At 47.4% G+C, this 16,588-nt stretch overlaps 2 protein-coding genes across 5 annotated transcripts in view; one reads left to right on the plus strand and one right to left on the minus strand.

The window, feature by feature from the left end:
* Positions 1 to 1,405, minus strand: part of sesn1 (sestrin 1) — a 188,335-nt gene extending 186,930 nt beyond the window's left edge. For both annotated transcript variants that reach the window (XM_070885660.1, XM_070885658.1), the window contains exon 1: positions 794 to 1,405. In XM_070885660.1, coding sequence (XP_070741761.1) covers positions 794 to 1,084 — 291 coding nt within the window. In that variant the 5' untranslated portion in view covers positions 1,085 to 1,405. The remainder of the gene's footprint in view (positions 1 to 793) is intronic.
* Positions 1,406 to 1,532: 127 nt separating this feature from the next.
* cep57l1 (centrosomal protein 57, like 1) overlaps positions 1,533 to 16,588 on the plus strand; it is a 245,591-nt gene continuing 230,535 nt past the window's right edge. Inside the window, exon 1 of one of the 3 annotated variants that reach the window (XM_070885656.1) lies at positions 1,533 to 1,791. In XM_070885656.1, the coding sequence (XP_070741757.1) occupies positions 1,781 to 1,791 (11 nt within the window). In that variant the 5' untranslated portion in view covers positions 1,533 to 1,780. The remainder of the gene's footprint in view (positions 1,792 to 16,588) is intronic. The other 2 variants (XM_070885655.1, XM_070885657.1) reach the window with 2 other exon arrangements.

Consider the following 16,588-nt stretch of genomic DNA (forward strand, 5'->3'; position numbering starts at 1 on the left):
ACAACGGGGGGGGGGGGGGAAGAGAAGGGACACAACGGGGGGGGGGGGGGGGGGAAGAGAAGGGACACAACGGGGGAGGGGGGGAGAGAAGGGACACAACGGGGGGGGGGGGGGGAGAGAAGGGACACAACGGGGGGGGGGGGGAGAGAAGGGACACAACGGGGGGGGGGGAAGAGAAGGGACACAACGGGGGGGGGGGAAGAGAAGGGACACAACGGGGGGGGGGGGGAGAGAAGGGACACAACGGGGGGGGGGGGGTGAAGAGAAGGGACACAACGGGGGGGGGGGGGGGTGAAGAGAAGGGACACAACGGGGGGGGGGTGAAGAGAAGGGACACAACGGGGGGGGGGGGGTGAAGAGAAGGGACACAACGGGGGGGGGGGGGGAGAGAAGGGACACAACGGGGGGGGGGGGGGAGAGAAGGGACACAACGGGGGGGGGGGGGAAGAGAAGGGACACAACGGGGGGGGGGGGGAGAGAAGGGACACAACGGGGGGGGGGGGAGAGAAGGGACACAACGGGGGGGGGGGGAGAGAAGGGACACAACGGGGGGGGGGGGGAGAGAAGGGACACAACGGGGGGGGGGGGGGAGAGAAGGGACACAACGGGGGGGGGGGGAGAAAGAGAAGGGACACAACGGGGGGGGGGGGGAAGAGAGGGAGAGAAGGTACACAACCTGGGGGGGGGGGGCAGAGAGAGAGAGAGAGCGCACAACCCGTGGTGGGGGGTCGCAAGGGGTCTGAAGATTTGGCGGGGGGAGGGGACACTGCCGCGGGGAGGTGAGTTTCTTTACCTGCACGGCCTGAAGGATGGCCCCGCACTTGTCCCTCACGTCGCCGAAGGGACACCTCCTGGAGAGTACCAGCAGCCGCACCAGGTAGTCATTCAGCCCGTCCGTGGGGCTGAGAGGAGCGGCGGGGCAGAGAGAGCTGGGAGCCGGTGCGGGGGGTTTGCCGTTGGTCGGACCCAGCTGCTCGGTCAAGCTCAGTACCGCCCGCCTGACGCCGTCCAGCGCCACTTCCCGCAGGCCGGCGTCCCTGCTGCACAAGCCGTCCCAGCGCCCGGCGCCGTCAGCCTCCTCCATCACGGAGTGAGAGCGACTGGAGTCAGGCAGAAAGTTCCAGAATATTCCCGCTCCGGCCGCTGCTCGGACCAGCGCGAATTTCCACCCGAGAGATAGCCGGGCAGCAGAGCCTCATCGACAAATAAAACAACATACAGAACCGGCATTAGTAAGTGTGGCTTAATCTCTTCCGATACCAACTGCCAACATGACGGAAGGAAAATAGTTTGAAAGAAAACTCTTCAAAGGGGAAGGACAACTCTCCAGCCACCGCCACCGCTTTGAATGGAGTTTTAAAAAATATAATGAACTCTCTGCCGCTCCGGGCGCCGTGCAACCAAACCTGGGTTGCTCCGCCGGATGATTGACGGGGACTGTTAACCAATCGGCACTCCGCTTTGCCTTCTCTTCGTGGGGCCCCAGGCCAATCGGCTTCCGGCACTGACCTCGCACCGAGACTGGAAAAGTTAGGTTGTGTTCGTCCTCCCCACCCCTTTCCCCTTTCTGCTGGCTGGCGATTGCAGGTGTGCGCATGCGCGGTGTTCCCCCCCCCCCCCCGGGAGTTGTCGTGCTTTCTCGGTCTGAGGGCCTAGGTCCACGGGTGCGAACTGGGGAGAGAGGCTACAGCTCCCAGAGGCGTTAGCGCTGAACTCAGCAAGAGGCGACAGAATGGACATCTTGCTTCACTCTCACTTGTTTAGCAGAATGTAAAACGCCATGGCACCAAGGTAAAGTGGCAAGTTGGATTCAAAATTGGTTGAGAGGCAGGAAGCAACTGGTTGATGGGTGTTTTTGAGACTGGAAAGCTGTTTCCAGTAGGCTCCCTCAGGGCTCAGTACCAGGTTCCTTGCTTTTTGTGGTATATATTTGAGGTGTCTACTAAGGAGGTGATACTCAATAAGATAATGGGACTAAAGGCAGATAAATCCCCTGGACATGATGGCTTGCATCCTAGGGTCTTAAGAGAAGTAGCGGCAGGGATTGTGGATGCATTGGTCGTAATTTACCAAAATTCCCTGCATTCTGGGGAGATCCCAGCAGATTAGAAAACTGCAAATGTAACGACCCTATTTAAAAATGAAGGCAGACAAAAAGCAGGAAACTATAGACCAGTTAGTCTAACATCTGTGGTTGGGAAAATGTTGGAGTCCATTATTAAAGAATCACTAGCAGGACATTTGGAAAAGCGAAATTCGGTCAGGCAGAGTCAGCATGGATTTATAAAAGGGAAGTCATGTTTGACAAATTTGCTGGAGTTCTTTGAGGATGTAACGAACAGGGTGGATAAAGGGGAACCAGTGGATGTGGTGTATTTGGATTTCCAGAAGGCATTTGACAAGGCGCACAAGATAAAAGTTCATGGGTTTGGGGATAATATATCAGCATGGATAGAGGATTGGCTAACTAACACAAAACAGAGAGTCGGGATAAATGATTCTCTGGTTGGCAACAAGTAACTAATGGGATGCCGCAGGGATCAGTGCTGGGACCTCAACTATTTACAATCTATATTCACGACTTGGAAGAAGGGACTGAGTGTAACATGGCCAAGTTTGCTGACGATACAAAGATGGGAGGAAAAGCAATGTGTGAGGAGGACACAAAAAATCTGCAAAAGGACATAGACAGGCTAAGTGAGTGGGCAAAAATTTGGCAGATGGAGTATAATGTTGGAAAGTGTGAGGTCATGCACTTTGGCAGAAAAAAATCAAAGAGCAAGTTATAATTTAAATGGAGAAAGATTGCAAAGTGCCGCAGTACAGCGGGACCTGGGGGTACTTGTGCATGAAACACAAAAGGATAGTATGCAGGTACAGCAAGTGATTTGGAAGGCCAATGGTATCTTGGCCTTTATTGCAAAGGGGATGGAGTATAAAAGCAGGGAAGTCTTGCTACAGCTATACAAGGTATTGGTGAGGCCACACCTGGGATACTGCCTGCAGTTTTGGCTTCCATATTTACGAAAGTATATACTTGCTTTGGAGGCAGTTCAGAGAAGGTTCACGAGGTTGACTCCGGGGATGAGGGGGTTGACTTATGAGGAAAGGTTGAGTAGGTTGGGCCTCTACTCATTGGAATTCAGAAGAATGAGAGGTGATCTTATCGAAACATATAAGATTATGAGAGGGCTTGACAAGGTGAATGCAGAGAGGATGTTTCCACTGATGGGGGAGACTAGAACTAGAGGGCATGATCTTAGAATAAGGGGCCGCCCATTTAAAACAGAGATAGGAGGAATTTCTTCTCTGGGGGTTGTAAATCTGTGGAATTTGCTGCCTCGGAGAGCTAGGACATTGAATAAATTTAAGATAGAAATTGACTTTCTTAAACGATAAGAGGTTATGGGGAGCGGGGAAGTGGAGCTGAGCCATGATCTTATTGAATGGCGGAGCAGGCTCGAGGGGCTGTATGGCCTACTCCTGTTCCTATTTCTTATGTTCTTATATTTGGTCCACGTCTCTGAACCATACAGGAGGGCGGTATTACTGCAGCCCTGTAGACCATGAGCTTGGTGGCAGATTTGAGGGCCAGATCTTCGAACGCTCTTTTCCTCAGATGGGCGAAGGCTGCGCTAACGCATTGGAGGCGGTATTGAATCTCGTCGTCGATGTCTGCCCTTGCTGATAATAGGCTCCCGAGATATGGAAAGTGGTCCACGTTGTCCAGGACCGCACCGTTTACAGTAGACACCTCAATTCATTGAAGAAATGCCACCAACGATGTCTCCGCAAGATCCTGCAAATCCCCTGGGAGGACAGACGCACCAACGTTAGCGTCCTCGATCAGGCCAACATCCACAGCATCGAAGCACTGACCGCACTCGACCAGCTCCGTTGTGCGGGCCACATTATTCACATGCCTGACCCAAGCCTCCCAAAGCAAGCGCTCTACTCGGAACTCCTACATGGCAAGCGAGCCCCAGGTGGGCAGAGGAAACGTTCAAGGACACCCTCAAAGCCTCCTTGATAAAATGCAACATCCCCACCGACACCTGGGAGTCCCTGGCCAAAGACCGCCCTAAGTGGAGGAATTGCATCCGGGAGTGCACTGAGCACCTCGAGTCTCGTCGCCGAGAGCATGCAGAAAACAAGCGCAGGCAGCAGAAGGAGCGTGCGGCAAACCAGTCCCACCCACCCTTTTATTCAACGACTGCCTGTCCCACCTGTGACAGAGACTGTAATTCTCGTATTGGACTGGTCAGTCACCTAAGAACTCACTTTTAGAGTGGAAGCAAGTCTTCCTCGATTTTGAGGGACTGCCTATGATGATATATATGAATGTAAGGAGTATTATTAAGAAGTTTGCAGGTGATACAAAAATTGGCTGTGTCGTTGATAATGAAGAAGAAAGCTGTAGACTGCAGGAAGATATCAATGAGTCGGTCAGGTGGGTAGAACAGTGGCAAATGGAATTCAATTCCGAGAAGTGTGAGGGAATGCATTTGGGGAGAGCCTATAAGGCAAGGGAATACACACTAAATGATAGGTCATTGAGAAGTGTAGAGGAACAAAGGGACCTTGGAGTGTATGTCCACAGATCCCTGAAGGTAGCAGGACAGGTAGGTAAGGTGGTTAAGAAGGTATACGGAATACTTGCCTTTATTAGCTGAGGTACAGAACACAAGAACAGGGAGGTTATGCTTGAACTGTATAAGATACTAGTTAGGCCACAGCTAGAGTACTGCATGCAGTTCTGGTCACCACATTATAGGAAAGATGTGATTGCACTCGAGAGGGTACAGAGATTTACAAGGATGCTGCCTGGACTGGAGAATTTTAGCTGAGGAAAAATTGGATAGGCTGGTGTGTTTTGTTTGGAACTGAGGAGGCTGAGGGGAAACCTTATTGAGATGTATAAAATTATGAGGGCCTAGATATAGTGGATAGGAAGATCCTATTTCCCTTAGCAGATGGATCAACAGCCAGAGGGCATAGATTTAAAGTAATTAGTAGGGGGTTTGGAGGGAATTTGAGGGAAAAAAATGTCACTCGGAGGGTGGTGGGGGTCTGAAACTCACTGCCTGAAACGGTGGTAGAGGCAGAAACCCTCACCACATTTAAAAAGTACTTGGATGTGCACTTGAAATGCCATAACCTACAAGGCTACGGACCAAGAGCTGGAAAGTGGGATTTGGCTCTTTGTCAGCCGGCGAGGACACAATGGCCGAAATGGCCTTCCGTGCTGTAAATGTCTGTGATTTTTTGAATGTGAGCTGATTTCAGTGGACCAGGGCAGAAGAAATGTAACAGCAAATGTTACAGAAAGGAACATGTAAATCAAATTTGTCAATACTAATGCTTTCTGTTGTTGATTTCAATCAAATAACATCTTCTCGACATGGAAACTATTCACCCAACACAACCCAGAACAAACAGGCAAGAGGTTTGGCAGTCAGAGCAAATAATGTACACCCACCACACGGAGTTGGATCTTTCCTGGAGGCAACATTCTTCGACGGCACCTCCCAAACCCAGACCTCAACCAGCAAGCACATGGGAATATCACCACCTCCCAAGTTCCCCTCCAAGTCACACACCATCCTGACTTGGAAATATATTGCCGTACCTTCATCGTCGCTGGGTCAAAATCCTGGAACTCCCTCCCTAACAGCACTGTGGGAGTACCTTCACCACACGGACTGCAGTGGTTCAAGATGGTGGCTCACCACCACCTCAAGGGCAATTAGGGATGGGCAATAAATGCTGGCCTTGCCAGTTGCGCTCACATCCCATAAATTAATTAAACAAACATTCCCACCCACTCCAAACCCCCCTTTACTGGATTAATCCCAGGCCTGCCTGTGCAATACGCTGTTCAATCCCAATAGTGAACTGCTACCACCTCAGCCAACCATAACACTGCACCCCCCTGCGATGTCCAGTATGAGCTTTTGAGCACTATTAATGCTAATACATTAACCTGTATGACGCTCATTGCATGTACAGTACCTGCAAATATTGTGAAATTTGTATTGTAAAATGTATTTTGTATCAAATAGTGTCTTGAGGAACACACAAATGTCTTGTTCAAATTAAATGAAATGATTGTAAAAAACTATACCACTTCATATTTTATTTTGCAAGGTATTTATTATTATCTCCATTTCCCCTTTTGGCTTTCCCACATCTCTTAACTATTCTCATTTAAACATGTTGACCTGGCTTCACCAGGTTTCTGATTATGGCACTCCATGACAGACCTGACAAATGTCATTCATTAGGAATGACAATTACTAATTCTGATTTTAAAATGTGACCTATTTTGACATGTCAATCTTAAAAATAAGTAATCCTCTGTAGTTAATAAAATGGCACCCCCAGCATGTTCTTGATATATACAACTCTAATCTATGACTAGCCACAGAGGTATGCAAGAATAACTTGCTCCTAATTGGGAAGGAAATAGGAGCAAGCCATTCACCCTGTCAAGCCTCTTCCGCCATCCAATCAGATCATGGCTGATTTGTAACTCAACTCAATTTATCCGTCTTTGGTCCATATCCTTGATACCCTTTCCTAACGAAAACTTGCGATCTCAGTCTTGAAAATTTCAATTGTCTCAGCATCCACAGCCTTTTGGGGAGAGAGTTCCCTATTTCTACTACCCTTTGTGTGAAAAGTCATACCAATTTTAATCCTAAATTTAAGATTGTTCTCTAATTTTAAGATTGTTCCCCTGGTTCTGGATTTCCCCTTCACAAGAAATAGCTTCCCTGTGCCTGACCTGTCAAATCCTTTGTAATTTTAAACACCTTGATTAAATCACCACTAAACATTCTAAACTTAAGGCAATACAAGCCAAGTTTATGCAACATCTCGTCAATATTTAAACTTTAATCCTTGGTATAATTCTGGTGAATCTGCACTGTACCCTCTCCAAAGCCAATATATACCTGCAGAGATGCAGTGCCTAAATTAGAATGCAGTTCTCCAAATGGGGTCTGACTAAGGCTTTGTATAACTGAAGCATACTTCCTCCCCTTAGTATTCCAGCACCTTTCAGATTAAGGCCAACATTCCATTAATCTTTTTGTACTCGTCCACCAGCTTTTAGTGGGCATCCAAATCTCTTTGTTCTTTTACAGTACCTAGTTTCTCACCATTAAGAAAATATTCTGATTTGTCTTTCTTGGATCCAATGTGGATGACCTTTGGCCTGTGCTTCACCACAGTGCCTTGGCTGAGGGCATAAACATATTGTGTAAAGAATGTAGGATAGGAAACTCATGTATAATTACACAATGCATAGTATACTGCAACCCCAATGTGTCACCACATTGCCCTTCCATTTTGCATTTTCAAAACTGGTGCATTTGCCACCCAGTCGCTAACAGCAAAATATTTGATCTCAAGTTAAATTTCATTTAAATTTTTGTTCCCTCCTTTGCATCAGTGCTCCACAGCTGAAAATATGGGAAGGCAACTTGATCTTAGACCTCTGCCAATAGAAGCCAGTTATTTGTAAGTTCACAAAAGATGTTCAAGACAACCCACTCGCTGTTTTTCTTCTATTTCCTGTGAGGAAGCAGTACACTGTGCACTTAGCATCTCTTCTTGATGGCCAAGATCCAGAACCAATATTTTTAGTTTAAAAAGCTATTACGTTCTACACAGATAAATCTGTAGTGGGACAATCATTGAAATTGAGCATTCACAAATCAGTTGTTTATCATGCATTCCTATTTGCTATCTACTGTTTAAACATTTAACTCCCATCTAGCAGTCTAAATCCTCAGGCTGTTTATCACTTACTTATTATGTTGGATCAGATTAGTTTAGCAATTCTCACACACAAAAGCCAGATATCTGAAGAGAGTAAAAAATCAGGTATAAAACCAGTTCATCCCATTATAGATTGGTTCCTTTTCCTATCACAAGCTTAACTGTGAACACTCTGATCTAGCGCGTGGTAATTTTCTTTGGAATCATTTCTATTAAAAACTACACGTGCATTTTGCTGAGGCAGGAGATAGACAGCACATGTCATTCAGAGAGATTGGCCCCAATTTGAAAAGGGGGGCAGGAATGTTGCATGCAAGCCCTAAAATGGGTGGCATACCCAGAGAGTCCGCGGGCATGATAGCCCGGCCAATCTTAAGTAGTGTTGTCAGACTGCATGATCAGCTGCAGTTTCCTCCAGTTAAACTTTTAGGTTTACTGAAGCCCTGGTCTTTGGCCCTGACCAGTACCAGCACCTTTGCCACTGATTTCAACCCTCTCCCGGCTACTGTCTCAACTTCAGCCAGACTGTTTGCAATCTCAGCGCCTTATTCGACCCTGACCTGACCTTCCAACCCCACATACTCTCCATCACAAAGACCTCCACTTCTGTAAATCACCAACTTCTGAGACTGCCTCAACCCATCTGCTCTGAAACCCTCATCCATGACTTTGTCACCTCCAGATTCAACTGTTCCAAAACTCACTTGACTGGCCTCCCATTCTTAAGCCTCCACAAACATTAGCTCATCCAAAACACTGCTGCTCATATCCTATCCCACACCAAGGCCTCAAATTTAAAATTATCATAGTTGTGTTTAAATCCCTCCCTATCTCTGTAACCTCCTCCAGCCCTACAACCCTTCATTCCTCTGACTCTAGCCTCTTGTGCATCCCCCACTCCCTTCACCACACTACTGGTGGCCGTACCTTCAGGCATCTAGGCCCCACATTCTGGTATTTCCTCCTTAAATACCTCTGCTTTTCCATTTCTCTCTGTTCTTTTAAGGTCCTCCTTAAAATCCACCTCTTTCACCAGCTTTTGGTCTGCTCTCCTAATATTGTTGTTATGATCTGGAATTCATCATCATCATCATAGGCAGTCCCTCGGAATCAAGGAAGACTTGCTTCCACTCTTAGAATGAGTTCTTAGGTGGCTGAACAGTTCAATACGAGAGCCACAGTCCCTGCCACAGGTGGGACAGACAGTTGTTGAGGGTAATGGAGGGTGGGACAGCTTTGCCGTGTGTTCCTTCCGTTGCCTGCGCTTGTTTTCTGCATGCGCTCAGCGATGAGACTTGAGGCGCTCAGCGCTCTCCTGGGTGCACTTCCTCCATTCAGGACGGTCTTTGGCCAGGGACTCCCAGGTGTCGGTGGGGATGCCGCACTTTATCAGGGAGGCTTTGGGAGTCTCGTGTCTGGCATGCGAGCTATGTGACCTGCCCAGCGGAGCTGATCAAGTGAGGTCAGTGCTTCAATGCTGGGGATGTTGGCCTGGTCGAGGACGCTGGTGTTGGTGCTTCTGTCCTCCCAGGGGATTTGTAGGATTTTGCGAAGGCATCGTTGGTGGTATTTCTCCAGCGACTTGAGGTGTCTACTGTACATGGTCCATGCCCCTGAGCCATACAGGAGGGCGGGTATTACTACAGCCCTGTAGACCATGAGCTTGGTGGTAGATTTGAGGGCCTGGTCTTCGAACACTTTTCCTCAATTGGCTGAAGGCTGCGCTGGCGCACTGGAGGCGGTGTTGAATCTCCTCATCAATGTCTGCTTTTGTTGCTAAGAGGCTCCCGAGGTATGGGAAATGGTCCAAATTGTCCAGGGCTTGATGACTGGGGGGCAGTGCTGTGTGGCGAGGACAGGCTGGTGGAGGACCTTTGTCTTACGGATGTTTAGCGTAAGGCCCATGCTTTCGTACACCTCAGTAAATACGTCGACTATGTCCCGGAGTTCAGCCTCTGAATGTGCGCAGATGCAGGCTTCATCCACGTACTATAGCTCGACGACAGAGCTTGGGGTGGTCCTGGACCTGGCCTGGAGGCGGCGAAGGTTAAACAGCTTCCCGCTGATTCTGTAGTATAGTTCCACTCCAGCGGGGAGCTTGTTGACTGTGAGGTGGAGCATGGCAGCGAGGAAGATTGAGAAGAGGGTTGGAGCGATGACGCAGCACTGTTTGACCCCGGTCCGGACGTGGATTGGTTCTGTAATGGGTCCGTTGGTAAGGATCACGGCCTGCATATCGTCGTGGAGCAGACGACGGATGTTGATGAACTTTTGGGGGCATCCGAAACAGGAGGATTGTATGATTCTATGATATCACCTTCTTTGTCATGGCATCCATTTTTCTCTTGCCCCTGTGAAGTGTCTTTTCTATGTTAAAGGAGCTTTATAAATGGAAGTTGTTGTATTTAAGTTTTGCAATGTTCTATTTTTATTGAAGTCTACTTATTTTGTCAGGTGTTATCTGAACTGCTGTTGGTGGTATCACTGAGAAAAGGAACGCGAATAATCCCAGTACAGTTATAACTAACTTAGTTGCTGCTATTAGTATAAATCAGTTTGCTGAACATATCAACAATTATTTTAAATGCAGTGCTTAAAGACAGTAGCTGTATTCATACATCTCTCAAAAGGAGGAAAAAAGCTGAATGTGTATTTGAAATTAACTTTAAGAATTAATTTACAGAGCAAACTTTTCCTTGAGAAATAAACCAATGTTGCCCCTTTTTCTTGAAATTTGGGAATAATAATTAGTAGATATTTTCATTAAATTGAGAAATTGTACAGCAAGTTATTCCGCTCAGCGAGCTGCAGATATTTATGTTAATGAACAAGCCACAGTTGCATCATTGCATTAGACAGGAAATAGCCTCATACAACATTGAGAAGATCAAGGGGGTAATTTTCTCTTATTTCCACCTCACTTTTAGAGCAAATAGAAAAAAGTACCAAGTTTTTGCAAACTCATGATCTATAAGTTACCTGTTATTCAAATTAAATAAAATTGCCGGAGGGTCTTGTTGTACACAGTTATAAAATGGTGGAATGCGCAATGCTCTGGCTGAAGCCAGTAACCCTTCCTTCCCTAATTAATGCAGGCAGTGTATTAATGTTGCCCAATACCAATAGTAAACCTGCAGCACTGAATACCAATTGAATTTCTCAACTTTTATGGAGCGCTTTCCCACAAAGAGGAGTTAAAATCAGATTTGTAATTGGGCTGTTTTTGCAGGCCTCCAAGCATCAGGCTGCATAGCAGCACTGGCAGAAAGCTGAGAGTTTGTCTCTTCTCATCCTTTCAGCCAAACGGGTTCACGTCCCGGCAACAACTGTATGGGCAGAAAAATGGGCATCAGCCTGGTAAAAATACCCATCAGAGAAGGGAAGTACAATCTATGTGACAAAAATTGCAATCAAGCATCGGGCAATTAAAGAAAGATGATTTTGTGCCAGTGTAAAGAAAACAAAATGTAGCATTTTCAATTTTTGTATTTAGTGGAACTTTGGACAATAGAATATTTAGTGCTCCGATTAAAAATAAGATCACAATCTAAGAATCACAACAGTTTACATTACACTAGATTTTGGTCTGCTGTAATCTTTTGCCAGCTATCAAATGGTAACATTTGAATTTGAAAAGGTTTTTCTTGATGGTTCCGAGCATTAAGTACCAATTGAACACTCTCCAATATGACAATACAAACAAAAAAATAAACGATTTTCATTTTGCCTCTTATCTCTCTCTCAATCCAATTTTCTTTCCCTCTCTTTATTTAGTTTTCTGAACATGATTTTACATTGAATTAAAGATTCTAATTTATACTTCTTGGTTTAGACTCTGCTGTCTCAGTGAGGATTCTTCAATCTGATTGATTGAGGGGCCACGCCTGGACGCACATGCTAGAGATCCCATGTAGAGAGCGCCGTGCTGAAAAGGATCTCTAAATACCGCAAGTTGCCTCGCAAAAAACAACAAAACGTTTATGGGCAGCTATAAGCGTAATGAACAGCAAGTACCGTTCTTTTGCCGCTGACCACAACAGAGGAGAAGAAGAAGAACATTCATTTATAAAGTGCCTTTCACGTTCTCAGTATATCTCAAAGTGTTATGTCAGCCTTGGCTCAGTGCTGTTTGTGGGTTCAACTCCCACTCCAGAGACTTGAACACATAATCCAAACTGACACTTAGAAACATAGAAAATAGGTACAGGAGTAGGCCATTTGGTCCTTCGAGCCTGCATCACCATTCAATAAGATCATGGCTGATCATTCATCTCAGTACCCCTTTCCTGCTTTCTCTCTATACCCCTTGATCCCTTTAGCCGTAAGTGCCATATCTAACTCTCTCTTGAATATATCCAATGAACTGGCATCAACAACTCTTTGCGGTAGGGAATTCCACAGGTTAACAACTCTGAGTGAAGAGATTTCTCCTCATCTCAGTCCTAAATGGCTTACCCCTTATCCTTAGACTATGTCCCCTGGTTCTGGACTTCCCCAACATCGGGAACATTCTTCCTGCATCTAATCTGTCCAGTCCCGTCAGAATTTTATATGTTTCTATGAGATCCCCTCTCATCCTTCTAAACTCCAGTGAATACAGGCCCATCCAATATCTCTTCATATGTCAGTCCTGCCATCCCGGGAATCAGTCTGATGAATCTTCGCTGCACTCCCTCAATAGCAAGAACGTCCTTCCTCAGATTAGGAGACCAAAACTGAACACAATATTCCAGGTGAGGCCTCACCAAGGCCCTGTACAACTGCAGTAAGACCTCCCTGCTCCTATACTCAAATCCCCTAGCTATGAAGGCCAACATACCATTTGCCTTCTTCACCACCTGCTGTACCTGCATGCCAACTTTCAATGACTGGTGTACCTTGACACCCAGGTCTCGTTGCACCTCCCCTTTTCCAAATCTGCCGCCATTCACATAATATTCTGCCTTCGTGTTTTTGCCCCCAAAGTGGATAGCCTCACATTTATCCACATTATACTGCATTTGCCATGCATTTGTCCACTCACCTAACCTGTCCAAGTCACCCTACAGCCTCTTAGCGTCCTCATCACAGCTCACAACGCCACCCAGCTTATTGTCATCTGCAAATTTGGAGATATTACACTCAATTCCTTCATCTAAATCATTGATGTATATTGTAAAGAGCTGGGGTCCCAGCACTGAGCCCTGCGGCACCCCACTAGTCACTGTCTGCTATTCTGAAAAGGACCCATTTATCCCGCCTCTCTGCTTCCTGTCTGCAAACCAGTTCTCTATCCATGTCAGTACATTACCCCCAATACCATGTGCTTTAATTTTGCACACTAATCTCTTGTGTGGGACCTTGTCAAAAGCCTTTTGAAAGTCCAAATACATCACATCCACTGGTTTTCCCTTGTCCACTCTACCAGTTAAATCCTCAAAAAATTCTAGAAGATTTGTCAAGCGTGATTTCCCTTTCATAAATCCATGCTGACTTGGACCGATCCTGTCACTGCTTTCCAAATGCGCTGCTATTTCATCTTTAATAATTGATTCCAACATTTTCCCCACTACTGATGTCAGGCTAACCAGTCTATAATTACTCGATTTCTCTCTCTCCTTTCTTAAAATGTGATGTTACATTAGCTATCCTCCAGTCCATAGGAACTGATCCAGAGTCGATAGACTGTTGGAAAATGATCACCAATGCATCCACTATTTCTAGGGCCACTTCCTTAAGTACTCTGGGATGCAGACTATCAGGCCCTGGGAATTATCAGCCTTCAATCCCATCAATTTCCCTAACACAATTTCCCACCTAATAAGGATTTCCTTCAGTTCCTCCTCACTAGACCCTCGGTCCCGTAGTATTTCCAGAAGGTTATTTGTGTCTTCCTTAGTGAAGACAGAACTATTGCTGAGGGAGTGCTGCACTGCTGCCTTTTGATGATAATGCTGCTTGTCCTCTCAGGTAGGCGTAAGATATCACATGGCACTATTCAAGGAGGACCTGGGGGGGGCGAAATTGCCCCTCGCCCTAATTGGGGGCGGTAACCTTCCGGGGCCGAGACTGTTATTGGGCACGTGCGCCCCTCAAAGGAAGCGGAGCGCTATCTCCGGTGCTCCACTTCCTTGGAGAGGCGCTCCCGGGCTGGGATCGCGGCGTGAAGTCCAGCACTTGCTCAGGAGGTCAGCGCTATACGGAGCATTCGCGTAGTGCTGATGCGCTGCAACGCCCCTCCCCTTCATTTAAAGGGGAGGGCCGCTGCGCACTCTGCAGGCCCTTTAGTGGCCAGCTACTGGGCACCAGGGATGCGATCAACCGGGCCAGCGGCCCCGCACCCAAAATGGCGTGCCGGGCTGCATGATGGTGGCCTAGTCGACGCGAGGGCCGCCATTGTTGGGCCGATGCAAGAGTTGGCCGATAAAATAAAATGGCGGCCCGGGGTGCTAAAGGCCTCTCCTTTAGCAAAGCTGATGTTGACATCGGCCTGCGCCAGCCTCGCGGCCCATGGGACAATTTCCACCGCAGGGAGCAAAGGGGGCGGTGACATCATCAGCGGGCATTCTCCGGCCAGGGGTGTTAATCGTGGGGCACGATATTACTGGGACTGCGCCCCCCCAAACCTCTGGGGCAATTTCCCGGGTGGTGTTATCCCCCCCTCCTCCCCCCCCCCCCCCACCGAAACCCGGGTGACAAATGCATTGCACCCCAATAACGGCCCCCCGAAGGCGTTAATGGCACTACAAAAAGGGGCAATTTTGACCCACTGGTGTCCTGACCAATAATTACCCCTCAACCAATTTCACTGAAACATCATTGTTTGTGGGACCTTGCTGTGCACAAATTGGTTGCTGCATTTCCCTACACTAAAAAGTGACTACACTTCACAAGTATTTAATCGGCTGTAACATGCTTTGGGATATCCTGAGGTCATGAAAGACTTCAGAACTTAAGAAATAGGAGTATGCTGTCTGGCCCCTCGAACCTGCTCTGCCATTCAATAAGATCATGGCTGATTTTCTACCTCAACTCAACTTTCCCACCCAATCCCCATATCCCTTGATTTCCTTAGAAAAAAACTAAATAACTGCAAGTTAGCAGCCAACGGACGAAAAGACCAAACACCTTTAAACAATATTGGATCAACATTGTTATGTATATAAATATTACCATTGTGTAAGACTTGCCACCAGAGGGCACATCTGTGGGAGACCCAAGGGTCACCTGCACATCCTGGGCAAGCAGGTATAAAAGGCAGTCTACCATGCTGCCTCCTCAATCTGGAGTTACAATAAAGAGACCAAGGTCACAACAATTTGAATTTAAGATACAGTATTGTGGAGTTATTCTAAACATAACAATTGGCGACGAGTAACAGATCATGAATTTTCACGCAGTCATGGCTACCATTGGTATTCTTGAGAGATTTGTTGAGGGTGATGATTGGGAAGCCTTCGTTGAGCGTCTTGACCAGTACTTCGTGGCCAACGAGCTGGAAAAGGCAGAAACCGCGGTCAAGCGCAGGGTGATTCTCCTCACCGTTTGCGGGTCCACGATATATGGCCTCATCAAAAATCTGCTAGCACTGACGAAACCAACGGGCAAGACATATGAAGAGTTGTGCACACTGGTTCGGGAACACCTCAAGCCGAAGGAGAGCATCTTGATGGCCAGGTATCCCTTTTATACGCACTACCACTCTGAGGGCCAGGACGTGGCGAGCTATGTCGCCGACCTAAGACGCCTTGCGGGACTGTGCGTATTTGCTGGATTTTTGGGGGAAATGTTGCGGGACTTTTTCGTGCTTGGAATCGGCCACGAGGTCATTCTTCACAAACTGCTGTCTGCCGAATCCCTAGATCTGAGCAAGGCCATCACGATAGCCCAGGCTTTTATGTCCACGAACGATAACACTAAACAGATATCTTTGCAGCATCGGAACTCACCGGCAAGTACTGTGCATAAAATAACGCCTCCAGCAGGCAGAACTGTACATGGCAGGGCCTACACGCCTGCAGAGCCAGACCTAGGATGACTCAGAGCCCGCTGTGGGGCGAGAATGCGAATCCATTAGCACCTTGTTGGCGCTGCGGGGGTAATCATCAAGCCTATCAATGTTGATTCAAGCACTATGTGTGCAAGGGCTGTGGAACAATGGGGCACCTCCAGTGAATGTGCAGACGTGCTGCGACTCACCACATGGCAGAGTCGGCAGAAGATGACCAATCTGGCACGGAGCATGCTGAACGAGTGAGAGGCAACTCAACCCGAGTGAAGAGGAAGTGTATGGGGTACATACCTTCACCACCAAAAGTCCTCCAATAATGTTAAAAGTCAAATTAAACGGCATTCCAGTTTCCGTGAAATTGGACACGGGGGTGAGTCAGTCAATTATGAACCAGAAGGCTTTTGAGAAACTGTGGGGCAACAAGGCACAAAGGCCAAAACTAAGGCCGATCCACACCAAGCTGCGCACTTACATCAAAGAGTTCATACCATTCATTGGTAGTGCGGCAGTGAAGGTATCGTACGATGGAGCTGTGCATGATTTACCACTATGGATTGTACCAGGCGATGGCCCAACACTGTTCGGCAGAAGCTGCCTCGGAAAGATCCGAAGGAACTGGGATGACATCAAAGCACTATCTTTGGAGGATGACGCCCCATGCGCCCAAGTGTTGAACAAATTCCCATTGTTATTCGAGCCAGGCATCGGCAACTTCACAGGTACCAAAATGCAGATCCATCTGGTCCCTGATGCACGACCCGTTCATCACAAGGCCCGAGCGGTTCCATACATGATGTGAGAGAAAGTCGAGAT

The sequence above is a fragment of the Pristiophorus japonicus genome, chromosome 7 (assembly GCF_044704955.1).
Source record: "Pristiophorus japonicus isolate sPriJap1 chromosome 7, sPriJap1.hap1, whole genome shotgun sequence".
Classification (NCBI taxonomy): domain Eukaryota; kingdom Metazoa; phylum Chordata; class Chondrichthyes; family Pristiophoridae; genus Pristiophorus; species Pristiophorus japonicus.